The sequence below is a fragment of the Cotesia glomerata genome, linkage group LG10 (genome assembly GCF_020080835.1).
Source record: "Cotesia glomerata isolate CgM1 linkage group LG10, MPM_Cglom_v2.3, whole genome shotgun sequence".
NCBI lineage: Eukaryota > Metazoa > Arthropoda > Insecta > Hymenoptera > Braconidae > Cotesia > Cotesia glomerata.
This window is the reverse complement of record NC_058167.1, coordinates 10,571,803-10,594,865: the sequence shown is the minus strand read 5'-3', so window position 1 is coordinate 10,594,865 and position 23,063 is coordinate 10,571,803. Positions and strand designations below refer to the sequence as shown.

General features: G+C 29.8%; 1 protein-coding gene across 5 annotated transcripts in view; it reads right to left on the bottom strand.

The window, feature by feature from the left end:
* Positions 1 to 23,063, bottom strand: part of LOC123272976 — a 91,428-nt gene that overhangs the window by 28,123 nt on the left and 40,242 nt on the right. For all 5 annotated transcript variants that reach the window (XM_044740041.1, XM_044740040.1, XM_044740036.1 and 2 more), the window contains 4 exons: positions 7,698 to 7,945; positions 4,611 to 4,800; positions 4,035 to 4,164; positions 1,425 to 2,550 (listed from right to left, as the gene is read on the bottom strand). In XM_044740041.1, coding sequence (XP_044595976.1) covers positions 1,425 to 2,550; positions 4,035 to 4,164; positions 4,611 to 4,800; positions 7,698 to 7,945 — 1,694 coding nt within the window. The remainder of the gene's footprint in view (positions 1 to 1,424; positions 2,551 to 4,034; positions 4,165 to 4,610; positions 4,801 to 7,697; positions 7,946 to 23,063) is intronic.

Genomic DNA, 23,063 nt, shown 5'->3' with positions numbered 1-23,063 from the left:
GTTTAAATGTCTTACTCTCATTTTAAGAGACTGACCGAAATTCGTAACATCAAATTTCTGAATAAATATATTTTTTTCAAACTTTATCAAATATTGATTTTTTTCCTTAATATTTATTGTTTTACGAATAAAATGGCGTCGATTTTTTTTCGATATCGTAAAAATCAAAATTTCTGCGACTTTTTTTATAAAAAAAAGTTCAATTTCGTAAGTTTTTTTTTTCTAAATGATTTTACAGTATTTTTGAATAATTAGAAATTTAAAATAACTATTAAGGGGCACAACCAGTGTGAAATTTTCAAAAAATCGATTTTTTTTCATATTTCGATAGATTATACCTTTAAAAATAACATACTCAAATTTTAAATCGATATCTCAAATAGTTTTTGAGTTACAGCCATTTAAAGAGCAGTCGCTCGGCAGAGATCGTTTTCAAATTTGCTAGAGTGATTACTCGAAGACAAATGATCCGATCACTACCAAATTTTTTTCTGCATATTCTGTATATAGTTCTCCATACGAAGACCCTCCAGTTTTTTGATCCGATCAAAAATCGAATTTTGGCAGGCCCAAAAAGGACCAAAATTTTGGGTAAAATTCAACTTTTTTTTTTTTTAAACACCGCTATTTTGTCAATTTTTGATATTTTTTTTTGACCGTAGGTCATCGTACGGACAACATTTTCTAGTTTAACGAGAATTTTTTTTTTTTTTTGGTTTTATCTACGGAGAAGGGCGGAATCACTCCAGCGACCTTTTTTTTTAGCGCCGTCGGAGATCGCGTGTAACTCGGAAAATATTTAATTTTTTTCTACAAAAATTTTACTGTATATTCTTAAAATGTGTATTAATATATCCTTAAAATTTTTAAACAATTCATACAGGAGTTTTTTTTTATTTTAATTCTCAAAAATCGCCTTTTTTTAGGCTGTCACACTGGCTATGCCCCTTAACAATAACATTTTAAGTTTTACGCACTTAGAAGATTAAAAAAATTATTTTTTAAGAGGATTTTTAATAAACTTCAAAATAAAAATATTTATAGCATATTGAATTTTAACAAAAAAAAATTATAGCCTTCAATTTTTTTTTTAAATTAAAATCAGCTTTTTTTAATAAATCTTTTCACCAAAAAAAAAAAGCCTGAGCCCGAGACGGCTTCAGAAATATATTTATAACTTTGAAAATAATTGTCTAATTAGCGTAAAATTTTTTATGTAAATAATTAAAAACACCTCCATTACAAAAATAAAGAAAAAAAATTAATTTAAAAAATTCCAAGTGCGTATAAAAAATTTTTTTAATAAAAAAATTCCTCCTCGACAGTGATCAAGTGCAGGGTCTTTAACTTGACATGCAATATATACCAGCACTAATGAAAGCATTAGATACAGTTTACAACAGATAATATAAAATAAAGCGTACTAGATACATCGCTGCTACGTCGTCGTCTTCTTCCGACAACTTTAGTGCTGCCAGGAGCATACAGCGGATCTTCTTCAAGAGACACTTCCCAAGCGATGGAGTGCCTCTTGGATACAACCGGCTGGCTTTCAGGCGACGGAGGCATCGGCGGCGGCTGAGGTACAGCTGATCTCAACATCTCCTCGAGTGAATCATCAGAGAATCTCTCCTCCTCCTCGGACTGTGTTCTGAAGTCTGTGGAGTTTCTCGTGGAAAAATCCGAGTTTCTCGTCGAGTAAACATCCGAAAATCTTTCGTCGCAAGAGTCTGCTCGACCTAAAGAAAACGCTGACACAGCGAAGTCAAGATTGCGAACAGAAAAAGGGTCGGATGTCGGTATGGACATGCGGTCGTTAGAGCTGGCGCTAGCGACAGCCAGCGAAAAGTCTGAATGGAACCGTTCGTTGGACGTCGAGTTGGCTCGTGAAAAATCCGAGGAATCACAATTTGCGCGCATTGAAAAACGCTCAACGCTGACGGAACTGGATCGTGGCATTGAAAATCTCTCGGATTCCGACTCGGAGACACCTCGATCCATGCCTTTTCTTTTTCTTCTTCTGCGACGTGAGAACCGTCCATCACAGCTTGAATCCGAGTGATTCCTCTCACCCCTTTCATCCCCGGCTCTCGGTGGCTCCTCCTCGTCCTCATCCTCAAGTTCATCCTCATCAATCTCGTCTTCCTCAACTTCCTCGACGTCTTCCTCCTCTTCATCATCATCCTTCAAGGCTTCCGCCTCTTTACGGCTAACATTGTTATCTGGTTCATCTCGACTAGAATCCACCACAGCCTCCGCTAATTTACCCTGGCTATGATCATTATTGCAGGATATTTGCTGAACATTCTCCTTGTCCTTGTCCGCTTCCACATTCGACGTTCGCACTCGTCTCCGTCTACTGGCGCTCTCCCGGTGTTTTTCTTGCGAATTTTTACTATGAGTTTTCGACTCCAGGATCCAGTCGCAGGACACCTGAACGTCGTACGGCAGGCTGGCAAATTTCCCCGATGTCGAGTTCCGACGCGTCTCCAGAGACGCATTCGTCGTCCTGTCCCACAGACCGTACAGCTTTCTGCGTCGGGTTTTCGGCTGGAAATTTAGAAACGGATGCATGAGATAGAGGATAATCCTCGAGAAGAAATTAAAAAGAAAGAGGGAGTAAAAAGCTAAAAAGTTTGATAAGGTTAATCCTTATTCATGCCTTAAGCGCTTACAGGTAATGAAAATAATCAGTTACTTAAATATTATTAAAAAAGTTTACATTGTTTTTTTATTTTATATTGTTACGGAAAAAAAGTCTTGATGTTTGATTAATTATCAAGATTTTTTACATGTTTGTTTTTTTTAAAACAAATTATTGTTTTATTTAATTTTTTTTTTATTTCTATTATTTTTGTTAATTCTTTCAATGTCATTTTAGTAAGATTAATTATAAAATTTGCGAACATTAAAAATCAACGATAAAAAAATTGAAAATAAAATATAGCTTTATAATAATTTTTAATGATTTTTTTGCAATAATTTTAAAGTAAATAAAAATTAAAAAATTAAAAAAAAAATCATTTTATTGTAATATTTAAAATGATTTTTTAAAAATTCTACTTTTAAAAATATTTACTAAAAAATTTTTACAGTAATAAAAATTATTTTGTTAAACTTTTAATTTTTAAAAAACTATTTAATAAAAAAAATTAATTTAATAAAAAAATTAATTTAGTAAAAAAATTAATTTAGTAAAAAAAAAATTAATTTTATAAAAAAATTAATTTAAAAATATTTTAAATAAAATAAAATTTGTTTTAAGCCGTAAGATGGACGGTGGAGTTTCTGAGATGATCCACCTTTACAAGCATGGAATGTGAGTGTTTTCCGTATATGCACTGATAGAAGAATTTGTTTTTAATTAAAAATATTTGTTAATATTTAACAAATCATTTATTAGAGACCACTTTTTAGTCCCTAACAAATATTTCTTAGTATATAAAAAGATTTATTAATATTTAATAAATGAATATCAGATTTATTAGATACAAACAAATCATTTTAAATACTAAGAAATATTTGTTTAATACTAAAAAGTGGTCTCTGATTAATGATTTATTAAATATTAAGAAATATTTTTAACTATAAACAAATCCGTCTATCAGTGCGCTTGTAAATTATAATAAAATTAATTTAAAAAAAAAAAAAATTAATTCAATAAAAAAATTAATTTAATAAAAAAATTAATTAAAAAATATCTTAAATATAATAAAAAATTGTTTATCCTATAAAACCGATTTTATCCTTCAGAATTTTTCCAAACCAATCAATCAAAGTAACCAATAAAATCAAAGTATCGTTTATAAAAAGAAGAAATATCAGTACAAATATTGGATAAATAAGAAAAAACTTGCTAATATAAGACTAAATAATGAGTTTGAAAAGTGAATGAACAAAAAGTGACCTATAATCCTATAAAACACTCATTCCAAGTCTAGTATCTCGACGTAAAATAACTTTAACTAAACGCGAGGAAGTTTACCGTTGATTAATCGTGGCCATAAACTTAAATCACTTATTATTAGTATTACCAGAGTAGTCTGACTTGTAACAGTGTGTCCCCGATGACGCGATCTCGTCATCTCTTCCGTCTGTTTGTCGCCACGTCTCCCAGACTTGCCGCCTGTGCTTCTTCTCTTAGACGAGTCGCTCGGCGAGACTCTGAAACAAGAAACAGCCATCAACAAAATCGATACTTCTTTCTTCTTTTCTTCTTTTATCTTTATCTTTATTATTATACTCTACAACTAAAACTATTACTATTACTGTACTAATATAATACTACATCATTAATAACATACATGTGCGTAGTCAGACATTTTATTTTTACAGTACCATCCCATTTCTTCATCACATCTACAAGTTACACAACGAGAGCGTGAAAGAACAACAGAAACTGAGACGTTTTGCTAGATGGGCTTTAGCCCTCTAACCCCAGAGATTATGTGACGCGTGTTTGCTCTAGTTATGTAACTAGGGGGAGGATAGAGTAAGAGTAAGAGTTGAGATCTGAATACACACATATATATCTATCTATCTATCCATCTACTATTTACTATTTACTTACTATTGTATGGTACTGTACCGGAAGACATTGTTATACTTACATGGGTAACAGCGTCGAGATAATACGCTCAGCTTCTTCTGGCGGGGGTGGAAATTCAAGGGATGACGGCGCATTATTAGCTGACGACTCTTGTGGCTCCGGACAATCCGGTACCGGACGCAATGCGACTAATGCCATTTTCGCTTTACGTCCATTCATACTCATATAACCGTCGTCTTCGGACTGGTGTCCTATAAAATAAAAAATTTATTAATTTAACAGTTTTTTTTATTATTAAATATTTATTAGTAACTTTTTTTTTTATTGTAAAAAAATGTTCAAATTTTGCAATTCAGAATTGATTCTTTTTTTTTTATCCAGTTTAAATGGAAGAATAAATACTATTGACTTTATATTTCTTCTAACTTATGACAGTAATTGCTTTTGGATGACCCAAATCTCACAACGGGATATTTATATATTTATTTATTTCTGGAAAAATATTTCCGAGATTCGATAATTATTTCTATCAGTTTATTGATTTTAAGGGAAGAAATTATTTTGGTGATTTTAATTATTTATAACTTATGTTATGAATGAAATATTGGAAATTTAGAATTATTCTTTTTTTTTATGATTTAAATAATCTAAAGAAAATTTGGTGTTAGTATGAGACAAAAGTAGTTGCATAAAAACATTGAAATTAAACTTTTAAATAAGAATTTTGACAATTTGGAAAAATTATAATTTAAAATGACTTATTCATTATTTTAATCCTTATCAATTTTCTTTGTCAACTTCAAAGTCTAAGAAGTTTTATAAAACTGATATTTATACAGAATTTTACTGATTTTGAAGTTCATAAAAATTTTTATTTTAATAATATGTATTGGAATATTAAAAATACATTGACGTGAATGAACATTTTATAAAATTATATAAAATACGTATTTTCAATAGCTTTTCGGATATATATTTAACTAAATAATTTAAAAATTTATTTCAGAAAATACAAGTTAAAAAAAAAAACTTTTTTCTAAACATTCTAAAATAAATATTTGATGTTTTTCAATTATTAATTAAACATAGATACAAAAATCGGCTTAAAGTTTACTAATAAATATACATTTTTATTAATACTACTTTTATATATTAAATATTCATTTTTAATATCTCAACATATATAAATAATATAAATTTTTTGCCCACAGAAAATAATATAAATCAATATTAATAAAATAATATTAACCAGCAGCCTTGCAGTGATTTATGAACTACAAATAAATAAAATTTTGGTTTATTAAATAATGACTTTTGTTAAAGTGCACTGTATTTTCTTAAATATTGACGTTTTTAAAGATATAAGCTCATCTCGATGTTACACTCATAAAGAGCTTTCATTTGAGTACCCATGGGCATTTTGATATATTTTTCATATATACATATATATAATATATATAAATATATGAAAAAATAATGTGGGTACTCAAATGAAAGGACTTGACGAGTGTAGCGTCGGGATGAGCTTATACCTTTAAAAATGTCAATAGTTTACAAGATACAAGGTCATTTCTTAATTATTGACATTTTTTAAGATATAAGCTGATCTCGATGTTACACTCATCAAGACCTTTCATTTGAGTACCCATGGGCATTTTGATATATTTTTCATAAATATATATATATATAATATATATAAATATATGAAAAAATAATGTGGGTACTCAAATGAAAGGACTTGACGAGTGTAGCGTCGGGATGAGTTTATACCTTTAAAAATGTCAATAGTTCACAAGATACAAGGTCATTTCTTAATTATTGACATTTTTTAAGATATAAGCTGATCTCGATGTTACACTCATCAAGACCTTTCATTTGAGTACCCACATGCATTTTGATATATTTTTCATATATAAATATATATATAACATATATAAATATATGAAAAATTGATGTGGGTACTCAAATGAAAGGTCTCGATGAGTGTAACATCGGGATGAGCTTATATCTTTAAAAATGTTAATAGTTCACAAGATACAAGGTCATTTCTTAATTATTGACATTTTTGAAGATATAAGCTCATCCCGATGTTACACTCATCAAGACCTTTCATTTGAGTACCCACATGCATTTTGATATATTTTTCATATATACATATATATAATATATATAAATATATAAAAAAATAATGTGGGTACTCAAATGAAAGGTCTTGACGAGTGTAACGTCGGGATGAGCTTATACCTTTAAAAATGTCAATAGTTCACAAGATACAAGGTCATTTCTTAATTATTGACATTTTTGAAGATATAAGCTCATCCCGAAGTTACACTCATCAAGACCTTTTATTTGAGTACCCACATGCATTTTGATATATTTTTCATATATACATATATATAAATATATCAAATATATGAAAAATTGAAGTGGGTACTCAAATGAAAGGTCTTAATGAGTGTTACATTGGGATGAGCTTATATCTTTAAAAATCTCAATAGTTCACGAAATACAAGGTCATTTCTTAATTACGTATCTAGAGATAGATTATTTTCGAATGCAGCCTAAATACTTATCATAATAAATTGACTATTGGTGAGAATGATATGAAACTATAAAAAGGCACAACTCCAGGTCAAGACTTTTCCAACGATACCAAATTTAACCATAAAAATCCTTTTTATCATATAAATACACTAGCCACAAAATTTTGCTTATTCTCTTAATAATATAGATAAAATAAATTTTTTCTCTTTCCTAAATTTTTTAATAAATTAAATTCAGCAAAATAATCTTTATACTTTAATAACAAAAGCTTAATTAAAAAATGAAAAACTGTTAACTTAAATACAGTGGCTACTCCTCTCGACATTCTTATCTAAACATTCGCTTCCGTTATTCTCGAGCAATCAAGTTCTATGTAATATTTTTTATTCATTTTCTTTTCTTCTTCTCTATTTTTTCCTATTTTACATTATACATTACGACTTTCTATTTTACCGGATACAGAACTAAACGTTGATCCGAGAATAGGAGCGAGCTGAATAAACAGCTTTCAAAGAGAAGAGATAGAGTTTCTTCTCTTCTCTACTCCATTCTATTCTACATAAATATATGTATAGATGTATGGAGAGTATTTAGTGAAGCTTACCTAAAGAAGGGCTCTCGTCCTCGGGAGTGAGACCAATACTGGGCTCAGTACTGCTGTCACGTCCTCCAACCTGCCCATCGGCGTCGGCGTCGGCCTCATCAACGGCTTCACCGACGCCCGAGGCACTGCTACCTTCCTCAAGTTCGCCGGTCTCGTCTCCAGGAGCCTCGATCTCGATACTGCTGTGCTCGTCGTATTCAGAGAGCACCTTGTCCAGCAACTCGATCGATCGTTGAACATCGTCACCGCTGGAACAAAATTTTCGTAATTCTTCTCTATAGTTACTTCGTTTATTTTATTTTTTTAACAATTTTTTTTTATTTTATTACAAATTAACAATCACAAATTAAAGAATTATACACACACAGAAAGCAAAAAAAAATTTTTTTCGTAATTTTTTCTGAACAAGTATTAAATTATAAAATAAAAATCTTTTTTTAAAATTGTATAGAATTTTTAAAAATATTATTTCTTCTCTAGGTAAAAAATATTTAGGCAATTTAATTAATTACAAGCAACCTTGCAGTCACTATGTGACTGCCGTGACTTGTGAACAATGAATAAAAAAAATTTTGTTTTATTAAATAATAACTGTTATAAAATTGCACTGTACTTTCTTAAATATTGACGTTTTCAAAGATATAAGCTCATCCCGGTGTTACACTCATCAAGAGCTTTCATTTGAGTACCCACATGCATTTTGATATATTTTTCATATATTCATATACATAAATATATGAAATATATGAAAAATTGATGTGGGTACTCAAATGAAAGGTCTCGATGAGTGTAATGTCGAGGTGAGCTTATATCTTTAAAAATGTCAATAGTTCACAAGATACGAAGTAATTTCTTAATTATTGATATTTTTTAAGATATAAGCTCATCCTGATGTTACACTCATCAAGAGCTTTCATTTGAGTACCCACATGCATTTTTGATATATTTTTCATATATACATATATATAATATATATAAATATATATATATATATATATATATATATATATATATATATATATATATATAATATATGAAATATATGAAAAATTGATGTGGGTACTTAAATGAAAGGTCTTGATGAGTGTAACATCAGGATGAGCTTATATCCTTAAAAATGTCAATAGTTCACAAGATACAAGATCATTTCTTAATTATTGACATTTTTAAAAATATAAGCTCATCCCGATGTTACACTCATCAAGAGCTTTCATTTGAGTACCCACATGCATTTTCGATATATTTTTCATATATACATATATATAATATATATAAAATATATGAAAAATTGATGTGGGTACTCAAATGAATGGTATCGATAAATGTAATATCGGGATGAGCTTATATCTTTAAAAATCTCAATAGTTCACAAGATATTTGTTAAAATGCCCTGTACTTTCTTAACTATTGACATTTTTTAAGATAAAAACTCTTCCCGATAATACACTCATCAACAGCTTTCATTTGAGTACCCACATGCATTTTGATATATTTTTCATAGATACATATATATAATAAATATAAATATATATAAAATATATGAAAAATTGATGTGGGTACTCAAATGAAAGGTCTCGATGAATGTAATATCGGGATGAGCTTATATCTTTCAAAATATTATTAATTGACAAGATACAATGTCATTTCTTAATTATTAACATTTTTTAAGATATAAACTCATCCCGACGTTACACTCATCAAGAGCTTTCATTTGAGTACCAACATGCATTTTTCATATATTTTATATATATGGTATTTGTGAAATATCTAAATATATATAAATATATAAAAAATTGATGTGGGTACTCAAAGGAAAGGTCTCGATGAGTGTATTGTCGGGGTGAGCTTATATCTTTAAAAATGTCAATAATTCACAAAATACAAGGTCATTTCTTAATTATTGACATTTTTAAAGACATAAACTCATTTTGATGTTACATACATCGAGACCTTTCATTTAAGTACCCACTTGCATTTTTGATATATTTTTGATATATACATAAATATAATATATATAAATATATGAAAAAATGATGTGGGTACTTAAATGAAAGGTCTTGATGATTGTATTATCGGTATGAGCTTATATCTTTAAAAATGTCAATAGTTCACAAGATACAAGATCATTTCATTATGTATCTAGAGAGAGAGCATTTTCGAATGCAGCCTAAATACTTATCATAATAATATTACTTATCATAAAAATAGATTTTAAAAATGAAAATATTTTAAATGTTGTAAAAATTTATAGAAAAAATAAAAAATTATAATAAATTATTTTTTATAAATATTTCAAATGTTTCTTTCACTAATTAAAAAATATCTTCATTAGAAAAAAAAATTCTGAGTGCGTATAATTCTTTAACATTCAACATTTAACACACATCATACTAATTACAAATTACTAATTGCAACTGCACAATTAATGATATTTATAATTGTAATTACTAATTACAATTACGCTGACGCTAAATCTAATTCAACTTCCTATTAGACTCTTCACTATCCAAAGCGCGTCCATCTACCTTCTATTTATCACACTATCTTTATCTCCTCAGAAAAGCTAACCTACGACCTAACTTAACCTCTTCTTCTTGTTCGTCTCTCTTGGGCACTCCGTTAGGAGTTTAATCGCTATAAATAATTGTGCGGATAAACCGAGACGGAGAAGAGCGAGCTCGTTATTGCAACATTTTACGAGCATACCACAGGTAGGATGGGAGGGCGAGGACGGACTTCAACCCTGGTTAAGCCCGTAATGTGGATGAAGAAGACGAGTAAGGCTCGCCGGCTCGGCTCACGGCTCGATAAAAAAGGTCAAAATAATAAAAGTAAAAATAAAATAAAATAGAATAGAATATTAAAAAATGGTGGAAAGGCAGCTGCCGGCTAATCGAATTGGACGCCCGCCTACGGGAACGACCAGCACGGACTTTCTGGGTCACTTCATTAACGCTGTAGGTATGCCCGGCGTAATGATCGAGACCTCTCATGGTTACCCGGGTCAATCGGTTTAGCAAACTCGGTTACGCCGTGTCGAATTAGATTCCTTCTCTTCATCGTTCGTCCTCACTCGCCCGAGTTGCTATCCAGCTATATACATGCTGAGAATCTCAAATTTACCGGAATTTTATTTGTAAAAGTGTTGAAATTTGCTGAATGATTGATTAAATCTTCTAGAACACGCTGAAGTTTATTATTTTATAGATTCTACAGGTTATGGGCCCAAGCGACAAAAAATTTACTGTCAACGCGAGAACCCGTGTTCGAATCCCAGTTCAATCTTATTTTCATTTTTAAATCACTATTGTAATCCTATAATTTCACTGAATTTTGAGAAATTAAATTATTAATTTTAACCTATCGGCTGCCCAATTTTAAAACACAGTAACTACAAAATTTTTATACCTGATTTCTTCTAGTATTGCTGCATTTTTTAAAACTCTTAGACCTCAATTCCAAGTATTTTTTCTTAAAAATATTTATATTCAAGTATTTCCTTTTCACAAATCAAATCTTTCATCAATTTGGTGAGCAAACTTTTTTTTAATAAGAAAAATTGAAAAAAATTTTTAGATGTTAGTTACTGTGTTTTGAAATTGTGCAGTCGCTATATTTATAATGAAGCTTCCTGTATACTTATATTACTCATAGAGATGAAGTAGATACAGAAGTAGATACAGAGAGGCGTCACCTCATTTTATTACTTTTAATTTATTATAAATGCAAGCTTGAATATCCGTACTCACGTACAAGTATTAAAATTTGTTAAAAGATGCTTAAAATTTTTATAACACGCCGAAGTGAGTTATTTTATTAATTCTACAGGTTATGGGCCCAGAAGACAAAAACTCGACTGTCAACGCGAGGGTCCGTGTTTGAATCTTGATCAAGTCTAGTTCAATCTTATTTTCATTTTTAAATCACTATTTTAATCCAATAATTTCACTAAATTTCAAGAAATTCAATTATTAATTTTAACCTATATTTTTAATGAAGTTTCCTGTATACTTATATTACTCATCCCACATTGAAAAAATATATATGCGCATATATACTGACAAAAATACATATACGTCGCACATATAAAATATATACGCCACATACTTTTTTTTTGCCCCCGTATATGCGGCATATATTTTTTTTTCAGTACGGGATAGAGATGAAGTAGATACAGACATAGAGGTGTTACCTCATTTTATTACTTTTCATTTATTATAAATGCAAGCTTGAATATCCGTACTCACGTACAAGTATGAAAAATTTGTTAGAAGATGCTTAAAATTTTTTATAACACACCAAAGTGAGTTATTTTATTAATTCTACAGGTTATGGGCCCAGAAGATAAAAACTCGACTCTAAACGCGAGGATCCAAGTTCGAATCTCCACTAACGCAATTTTATTTTTATTTCTTAATTAAACTTGACAAAAATTATAAGAAATAAAATTGCAAATCAGATTTATTAATTTTAACCTATATTTCTAACAAAAGTAATATTTTCTCGGATTTTCATGGAAATGAAGTGTATATAGACATAGAGACGTTACCTCGTTCTATTACTTTTAATTTATCAAACATGAAAACCCGAAGATCCATACTCATGGCAAGTGGAACGAACCAATCATCTCCGAAGCCATCCATCCTCAACTCGGCGCTTCATCAGAAGCGTTCATTACACTTGTGGGCATATATTTGTCGGCTGGGGTTCGTTAACGAAAACCCGCGCAATTGGTTGATCCTCACTGATAGTTCCTATCTCTAACGTCTAGTCTCATGTGTAGAACCGGCAATACAGGTACAAACTCCATTATTCTCATCGATAGAATAGAAACAGAGATAGAAGCTGTTTTTCCATTGAATTTGCGGTGATTCGGATCTTATGTGCGGATAATGATGAATAATCATCACAATCCTTGGAATAATCGAGGATCTATCGATTAGTACGGTCGAGTGGGTACAAAAAGTACGAAGAGTATTGAAGATAGTTGAATAGATAGATTTTTAAAAAGTATATTATCTATAAAGGCTTTTTATTATTTTCCAACGGGTTGGTTGGTCCCGTCCTAGAGAGTTGAAGATTTCTTTGATAGAAAAATATGCCAAGTAAAGTAAATCCTCTCGGTCTGGCTATCTCGTTCGGCTTAAACTTCTCTTTATCATTATCGTCAAAGGTAAAAATATGTATTTTATTCTCGCTCATAGACGTCGCGGAAAAGAAAAATTAAAGATTTTTAGAGAGCTCACAAGCGCAGAGAAGAGACAGCTTGGAGGATGGATTAAAACGCTGGGGATAAATGAATGAGTTTGAGTGTACTCTTACGCCTTATCACTATAGTTATATACTGCAACTCATCATAAAGTAAATTTTTGATTAAGAGTTTTTTACTTTTCTTCAATACTTTTACTGAATCGATGGCTTCTGCTAGGGGGAAATCCAATTCATTTTGTCTCACCTACCCTTTCAAGAAATACATGTCTTTATTAGCGAAAGGATAACTTGGATTTTTTGTTTGTTTTGTTAAAATTTAGATGCGGAGAATGAGTTTGATTAAAGGAAAATTTTTTATTTTTTAAACGGATTTCATTTTTTTAGGAAAAAAAAAATGTACAAAAAGTATATTGAAAAAAATTGATTTAAGGACAAAATTACTCTGAAGAAAATTCGTTTTCTTCATTTAAGATTTTTTGTATTGAAAACTATCGAATTGTTTATCAAATCAACACTAACTAATTTTCTAAAATTGATGATAATTTTATTTTCTTCAAAAAATTTTATATTAGTTAAAAAAAACTTTTTCTTAAATCACAATTTTAAAACAAACTTGAATAGAAATATTTTTTTCTGTTGTTTTTTTTTCATTCGAATAAATTTATAGAATTAATTTAAATAAAATAATTTCCAAAAGAATCTATATTATTAAGAGAATAAGAAAAACTTTGTTTCCAGGATAGTTAGTTATATGATAAAATCGGATTTTTTAGTGAAATTTAGTGTCATTACGAAGGTCTTGCATTGAACTAGTGCCTTTTAAAGGTTTCATATCATTCTTACCGGTAGTCCATTTATGATGATAAGTATTTAGGCTACATTCGAAAACGCTCTATCTCTAGGTACATAATTAAGAAAATACCTTATATCTTGTGAACTATTGACATTTTTATAGATATAAGCTCGTCCTGAGGTTACACTCATCAAGACCTTTCATTTAAGTACCCACATAATTTTTTCATATATTTATATATATTATATATATGCATATATGAAAAATATATCAAAATGCATGCGGGTACTCAAATGAAAGTTCTTGATGAGTGTAACATCGGGATGAGTTTATATCTTTAAAAAAGTCAATAGTTAAGAAAGAAAGTACAGTGCAATTTAACATAATTAAGAAATGACCTTGTATCTCGTGAACTATTGATATTTTTGAAGATATAAGCTCATCCCGATGTTATACTCATCGAGACCTTTCATTTGAGTACCCACATCAATTTTTCATATATTTATATATATTATATATATGTATATATGAAAAATATATCAAAATGCATGTGGGTACTCAAATGAAAGCTCTTGATGAGTGTAACATCAGGATGAGCTTATATCTTCAATAACGTCAATAGTTAAGAAAGTACAGGGTATTTTAATAAATATCTTGTGAACTATTCACGTTTTTAAAGATATAAGCTTATCCCGACATTACACTCGTCGAGACCTTTCATTTAAGTACCCACATCAATTTTTCATATATTTATATATAAATATATATTATATATGAATATATGAAAAATATATCAAAATGCATTTGGGTACTCAAATGAAAGCTCTTGATGATTGTAACATCGGGATGAGCTTATATCTTAAAAAATGTCAATAATTAAGAAATTAAATTGTATCTCGTCAACTAATGATATTTTTAAAGGTATAAGCTCACCCCGACATTACACTCATCGAGACCTTTCATTGGAGTACCCACATCAATTTTTCATGTATTTCATATATTTATATATATATATATATGAATATATGAAAGATATATCAAAATAGATGTGGGTACTCAAATGAAAGCTCTTGATGAGTGTAACATCGAGATGAGCTTATATCTTTAAAAACGTCAATATTTAAGAAAATACAGTGCAATTTAACAAAAGTCATTATTTAATAAACCAAAATTTTATTTATTTATAGTTTTAAGTCACGGCAGTCATATAGTGACATCAAGGTTGCTAGTATTTATTAAATTAATTAATTTTTTGAATAAACATTTTTCTCAAACTTTTGAATAATTTTTCTAACCACAATTTTTTCAAAAAATTTTAATAATCATTCATTGAAATTTCAATTAGTGAAGAAAAAATTTATCAAAGCAAAATAAAAATTTTTCTTCAATGCTGATAGATAATCACGGACGATAATTGGGTAATTGTCACATCGCGTGACAATAATGGCTGGCTGATCGCAAAGTAATGATAAATTATTAATTGAATGAAGCAGACGTCTATACGTGAAGCAATTAAGTATCCTCGATAAAGTTTTGAGATTTAGTTAGCAAACGCTTTCATGATTATATAATCCACATGAAAAATCTAATTGCTTATCAAGCTATCGGACGGAAATGATAAAGGCTAATAAATCCATCAGGAAAGTTTATTATTGGAATTTTAAAATTGAAAAATTGAGGCATTTCGTCGGTTTTCCCTAACACGTTATTACCAATAATTCGATTGGATGTGCGAATCGAATATTGCTGTTCGATCGGATTCGCCTCAACATTTCGCTTACATTTTCATTTACTTATTCTATTTTTTACAACCCATAAAAAATATTTATTGCCAGATAAAACGGAAAAAAACAGGAACAGGAGCATTACCAAGTAAAATGTATTCCGACAGATAACACGAGTGACGCGGGATGCCAGTCTTGCTAGAGATGCTCCAGCTCGAGGAAGCATTCACCGTGAGCGAAAAGGAATTCTCCTTTCCCGAGGGTAATCTCTTCGATGATGAAACGCATTTGACGTGGCAGCCTCACTCCGGCTTACAACTGACGTGTAATCGATAGGAAAACGCAAAAAAAGACATTCTAGCTATTTTCTCCTTTGCTCTATACCCCCAAACCATTTTTTTCAATCATCAATTTTCTAGCTCTAGCATTTCAAAAGTCTAGGTGGTTTAGTTGTCATCTCAATTCCAGTAATAAGTGTGTCAGTCCAAAAACTGGGTGAAAAACTCTTTTTTAGGCTGCAATTCTGTTCTCTTTCTCTTTAAGTCTCTTTTCTGTTGTATTTTTAGCTTGAAAGTCACTAGGTCCAAAAATTAGGTAACAAAATACCCGAACATCAATATCTCAAAAATAATCGCATAATAAATTGAAAAATTGCTTTCAAAAAGTATAAAAATCTGCTATCATTTTCTTAAAAAAAAATTTTTTTCTCATTTACATGATTGCGCGGGTCTTTTCTGATGACACAAAAAATTAGGAAGTTTTTCATTTTACCCCAATTCTAAAAAATTAACTTTTTAACAGACTTCCACACAGAAAAAAAATTAACTTGAATCAAGTAAATAATTTTGAATACGGAAAAAAGAAAATTCGAAAAATTACATTATAAATAGTAATAAGTGCCCCGTTGTATTCAAAACTAGAAAAATTACAGTTCGAAATAACATTTTTCTAAATTCAAACTTTGAATGTTAATTTTCAGAGCTTTCTATGTAAATATTACATTCTACGATGTAATTCTTATTAAATCTGTAATAATTACAATCTGAAACTATAATTTTTCCAGTTTTCATCACGGAGTGCCACGTTACATTATATAATGTGATTTTTCTATTTTTCTTTTTTCCGTGAAGATCTTCATCTTCTTGATGTAAGTAGAAAAATTTTTTAACTAAGAAATTTTTCTTGGTTTAAGTAAATTTGACTTGGTTCAAGAATTTTTCGACTTGATTCAAGATAATGAAACTTTTTAAAATTATTTTCTTGGTTCAAGAATTTTTCACTTGATTCAAGTTAATTTTTTTTTCTGTGCACTTGAGGTCCTAGGAAGCAGTTCTGAGTATTTTTATGTGAATAAATACTTCATTTGAAATTTTTAACAATGTACTTTTTTGGCTGAAAAATTGACTAAAATAATTTTTATTTCACCTACAATCAAAAGAAATTAACTTGAATTAAGACGAAAAATTCTTGAACCAGCTAAAATTAATTCAAATTTCTAATTCTAAAAATTTTTTTACTCAAACAAGAAGACAAAGTCACATCTAGTAAATAAATTCTTCAAATTTATTTACTAGATTAAATTAAATTTTTTTGTGTACACGTGAAGCTAATCGTCTGCTTATTACAATAAAAACATATTTGTATTGATATTCTTTTGTCAAAAAATTAATACATATCAAATTGTTGATTTTTTTTAATTTTTGAAGTTAATGAACCTTAATCTAGATTAAATTTCCCGTGAATTAGCCCAACTTGATAGATTTTGAGATATCTCAAAAGAATTTTCAAATAGACAATTGCACAACACAAAATAACTCATTTACTATATTCTATCAATTACTACATTTATATTATAAGTAATATTATATTAATTTTGTATGCACTCATTATGTATACTTGATTATGGTGGTCCTTACACGGAATAAAGAAAACTCGAAAAATTGTAGTATATAATGCAACGTGGCGCTTCGTGATGAAAAATGGAAAAATTACAGTTTTAAATGTAATTATTACAGATTTTATAAAAATTACATTGTAAAATGTCCACAGATTCGGTAGAATCTGGCGCCAAGTTCCGTTCAAATCCGTTGTAAACGGAGCGCCAGACTACCGAGTGTGTTTACTGTAAGCAGAACGGTATTTCGAGGTTGCAAAATTTTATTTAATTCTACGGTACATCTTGTTCCTAAATTTTATATTATAACAGTAATTCATACTTTATTTTACTGATATCAATTAATTATATTCAATTATAACAATTAATTTACTTGAAATTATTAAATTTTATCAGCACAAACTATAGCAAGCTCAAAAATTTCGATCCTGACTTTTTTTCGATGTAAAAAGTGACATGCCACAGACTAAGTAATTCGAGAATGCATGGTAATAGTCCAATAGATGGGAAACTACAGTTAAAAAAATAAATTTCACAGCTTGCATCTACACCCGCCAGAGTGCGCTGCAATTATTTTTACATAAACTGTAGCTTCAAGGGGATAGTTTGCTATAAGAAATGCAGCCAACTTGAGATTTAAGTTGGTACCAATTGCAAATTTTTATTATAATTACAAAAAATACTGAAATCCGAACAAAAACAGTTTCACTGTAAAAAAATCGCGCCAAGTCCACGTTCATAAAACTATTAAGAAAAAAAATTTTTATTTCTTTACAAAAAGATATAAAATAAAAAATTAAAAAATCCAAGTAACCGATATGGTTGTATATGATTTTCGGACATTAAAAAAAATTTTGTTGTAAATTTAAAAATTAAAAGAAACAATTTTGGAACGTACTTGGTGTGCGTCATTGTGTACTTCAATTTTTTTTAAAAGTCCTAGTAGATAGATTTTAGGAATTTCATAAAAAGTGAAATATTTCGTAACCAGGCACACTAAATACGTTCCAAAATTGTTTCTTTTAATTTTTAAATTTACAACAAAATTTTTTTTAATGTCCGAAAATCATATACAACCATATCGGTTACTTGGATTTTTTAATTTTTTATTTTATATCTTTTTGTAAAGAAATAAAAATTTTTTTTCTTAATAGTTTTATGAACGTGGACTTGGCGCGATTTTTTTACAGTGAAACTGTTTTTGTTCGGATAATATTTACATTGAAAGCCCTGAATATTAAATTAAAAAATTGAATTTAGAAAAATGTTATTTCAAACTAGGGAGCACTAGCTCTAGAATCAAAATGTAATAAATAAATAAATAAAAAATAAAAAATAAAAAAAAATTCCGTTCTAGTTTCAGAATCTCCAAGACTTGAAATCAATGTTCTGCTGGTGGACCAGAACTTGTGTCACCTTTGCCAGTATTAGCATCGGCATCACCTTAGCAGATTTAGCTGTAGATCAAGCATCAGTGCACGTCAATACTCGAGGCGCCTGAACTCTACCCGAGGGATTACATAGACGTTCAAGATGGAAATCAAGTACGATTACACTTTCTGGATTTTGGATCGGAAGGTAGACAGACCAGACACACTTGGGTACGTGTCTTGGCAACGAAGGCTCCTCCATCCTCTATCCTCGAGCTTGTAACCTCCATCAAGCAGTTACTTCCACCGGACCTTGCTCCCCCTCACCCTCTCGGGGCATGCTTTACTCCTAATTCTATATACTACAGTATCCGGAGCAGAATTTTCAGATACAGCAGAGCAAGAGGGTAAGCGGCGAAATGAAGAGCAAGGTCTTGGAGGAAATTACTAGCATGGGGACCCGACTACGACGCGCGTCGTTACGTCGGTATCGATCGGTTCTTTGGCTCCTATCCGTGCGTCTACAGTCTACATTCTGCCTTCTACGTCTGGCTACATTCTCTCTACTCTCTGCTCTTGCCCATCCACTACACTCTAGTCGAGACATCTCTTTCCTCGTCTACCGCTTGCTTTGCTTTGCTTTACTTCATACTTCACATCATATAATATGATGCACTCCTAGACACTAGAATGTGTCCTGTGCACCCTGCAGTGCTTGATGCATCATTGTCATCGGGTGGTTATACGTTTTCGCATCGACGATTCTCATATGATTAAGTTCCAAAAACTTTAATGTTATACTTTGATTAAAAGTTATCGCTTTTCGATAAATAAGGAAATTTATTTCCAACTTTCAAGTTTTTATGGAACTTTGCAATTATTTGAAGAAGATAATAACTGATCCAACAAATTTTTTTTTGTGTTTGCTAGGCTAGTGGTAATTTTGACTGGTTTTTTTAAAATTTTTGCGATTGAATAAAATTGTAGAAATTTTTAGATATGGTTAAAATTAAAAAATTAATTAATGAATCAAATTTTTGGCCTAAAAACCTTGTAGAGAATGCAATAAAAATTGAATTAATATATAATAATCATTAGAAATAAATTTATCGAGAGTTTTAAAGCCTAAAATCCATTTAATTGAGTATCAAAATTCTCAATACTAATCGGAAAATGGAATCTGATTTCTTCTTCGTTTAAAATAAGAGCGCGTAATTTAAATTTCTAGTATACAGAAGAGATTATTTTATAGCTTGTCTATTTTATAAAGAAATTAAACTAAATTATAATCGATCATTTAGATCAAAATTAGAATTTTTGCCAATTACATTAAGGAGAAGCGATGTCAGGAATGACTATCTGCGTTTACCAAGAAGTAATTTTGCTATCTATGAAAATTCTTTTCTAATTCATGGCATAAAAATTTGGAATTCATTACTGGTAGATATTACAGAAATTGACACCTTTGAAAATTTTAAATAAGCTTGTTTCAATTTCTTCTTGCAATCAATGTAATTACCATTGATCTTATAATTTAACATGATAGTTATTAATTAATGTCGGTCTTTAAAATTGTATTGCAAACACTGTATCAAATGTATATTTGTAAACAATTAACTTTATGTATTGTTGATGGTCCTGGAAGAGCTTAGAACTCCAAGATCAAATAAAATTTATTATCTATCTATCTATACAGAAAAAAAATTTACTTGAATTAAGTAAACAATTTTGAACACTGATAAAAAAATTAACTTTACTGAAGAGCCAAAATCTTGAATCAAGAATTCCATTTTGAAAAAAATAATTTTCTTGAGTCAAGAAAATAAATTTTTGGGTCAAGAAATTATTTTTGATTTAAGTAAATTTTTCTTGGCTTAAGAATTTATTCTCTTGACTCAAGAAAATCATTTTCTTCAAAATATTATTCTTGGTACAAGATTTTGACTCTTGAGTCAATTTTTTTATCAATGAAGAACTTCATTTTCTTGATTTGAGTAAAAAAATTCTTAAACTAAGAAATATTTCTTGATTTAAGTAAATTTTACTTAATTCAAGAATTTTTCGTCTTAATTCAAGGCAATGAAATTTTTCAAAATTATTTTCTTGGCTCAAGAATTTTTCTTTTAATTCAAGTTAATTTTTTTTTCTGTGTACCATTTTCCGTATGTATTTCAATAAATTCTACAGAACTATTTTTTCCGTAAATATAGAATCTATCAAATCGATTCAATTAGCAGCAAATTGGTCAATTTCTTCAATAAATTTAATATTATAGATTGATCCAACCGAAAAATGAAGACAAATTGAAGAATCGCATTACATCTCACTTTACCAAAACCACAAACAATTTATCTTATCTCGAAATCTAGAACTCTGTGGATAGCCAATGACAACAGAAGATAGAAGATGGTCTATGGCAACCACTAACTGAAATGTGATGATTGTCGGTCACTCGGTCGACACCTACGCATGTGTACTCAGTTTTCCAGCGTGTACGTATCTATGTATTTGCACGTTTGGTTGAATGTTCTATTCTGTTGGTTTAGTTGTTCTGTTCCTCTCCGGCGTTTCACTCTCCCTTGTTCTCGGATCCAGTGAACGTTAACGGACTCTACATGACTACACTCGATACTGGATACCGGATAGGAGTCGCTACTGGCCCACTGGCCGAGTCTGCTGAATACAATACATAATGCTTCACTATATACTATATAGTCCAGCAGAGTACTTGTAGTCCTCACTCCAGTTGACACGAGTAAACAGTAACCACTGCTGACGTGACGCTGACACCCCAAAGTGCTGTCCAAACTTCGGCTTATCGATAAGCCGGAATTACTCCCGGAAAATAAATTATTTTCACCAGTTTTGTGTACAAGAACTCACGGTATAAACGTAAAATATGTTGAGGTCGTTGGGCATTACTTGGATGTTTACTTTACGCTCGATTAAACGGATTTGGTTAGGCAAATTTAGGAGCCATGTGTTGTGTAATTACTCCTCTGAATTAAGTATACACTGGTGGGTAATTTTTAATTAAAAGAATTATTTGAATCACTCCAAAAATTTCTTACAATGGATAAAAATATTTATTTAAATAAATTTTAAATTTAAATTCCAAGAAAAATATATATTTCACGTTAAAATGATAAGACAGTATTTTTTTAGGAAATTTAAGCCGTTATAAAAATATTCCTTATCAATTTATTGTATCTCTTATCCTTCAGACGGAATATCGAGTTTTAAATTTAAAATTGACCCTAAAAATAATTTTCACATTTTTCCGGTATATTATTAATTTATAACAATAGATATCTAGGTACTTCTGGGATCTTTTTTGCTATCGAAAATATTTAGGACAGGGTTATTGGATTGAGAGTGTCGCTTTTCAATCAGGAATATCGAGCAGGACGACGGGAAGTTTACACTCGGTTTTGTTGGATTTTTTGTCAGCCTCAATATTCTATCTACTTTGCTCTTGACGTTTGCCGGCAACGCGCTTAACTGTACCGGGTGCCCAAAAAAATATTAAACGAGACTTGAACCTATACCCAACCCTGCTTTCTATGAGCGACGCCGGTGGTGAAATTAAAATCAAGAAGATGAGACAGAGATTATAATTACTTTTTTCTACCACACATACACTAAGTTCATGCACCATACTTTGTACACTGATAGAAGGATTTGTTTATAGTTAAAAAGATTTGTTAATATTTAACAAATCATTTATTAGAAGCCATTTGTTAGGCCTTAACAAATATTTCTTAGTATTTAAAAAGATTTATTAATATTTAATAAATGAATATCAGATTTATTTAATATTAAAAAATGGTCTCTAATAAATGATTTGTTACATATTAAAAAATATTATTTAATACCAATAAATCCTTCTATCAGTGTACCTACAAATAATATTAATAATAACAATAATAATAATGTTAGAAATATTACGATCAGTAATTTTACTTATTAATAAAAAGAATTTATTATTTTTAAACCAACTTACCCGGTCGACTTGATGGAGACTATTCAATTTTTTATTTATTAATTATTTCACCATAATATTTTCAGTATGAGCACTCATACTAGCCTCGGGTGAATATAATAATAATTAAAAATTTGATTTTTTAAGACAGTTTTAATTAGGATTATTTAAAGATGTAATTGTTTACTCAGCAAAGCTTTTTTCGGTAACCGAAAAAATAATTCGGAACGCTTTATATAATTCTAATTAAAATTGTCTTAAAAAATCAAATTTTCAACCCTTAGGGTACACTGGGGATCATTTTGACCCCACACTGAGAAAAAAAAATACTTTTATTAAGAAAATTTTCTTGATACAAGAATTTATGTTCTTGAAAATTTTCAAGATTATAT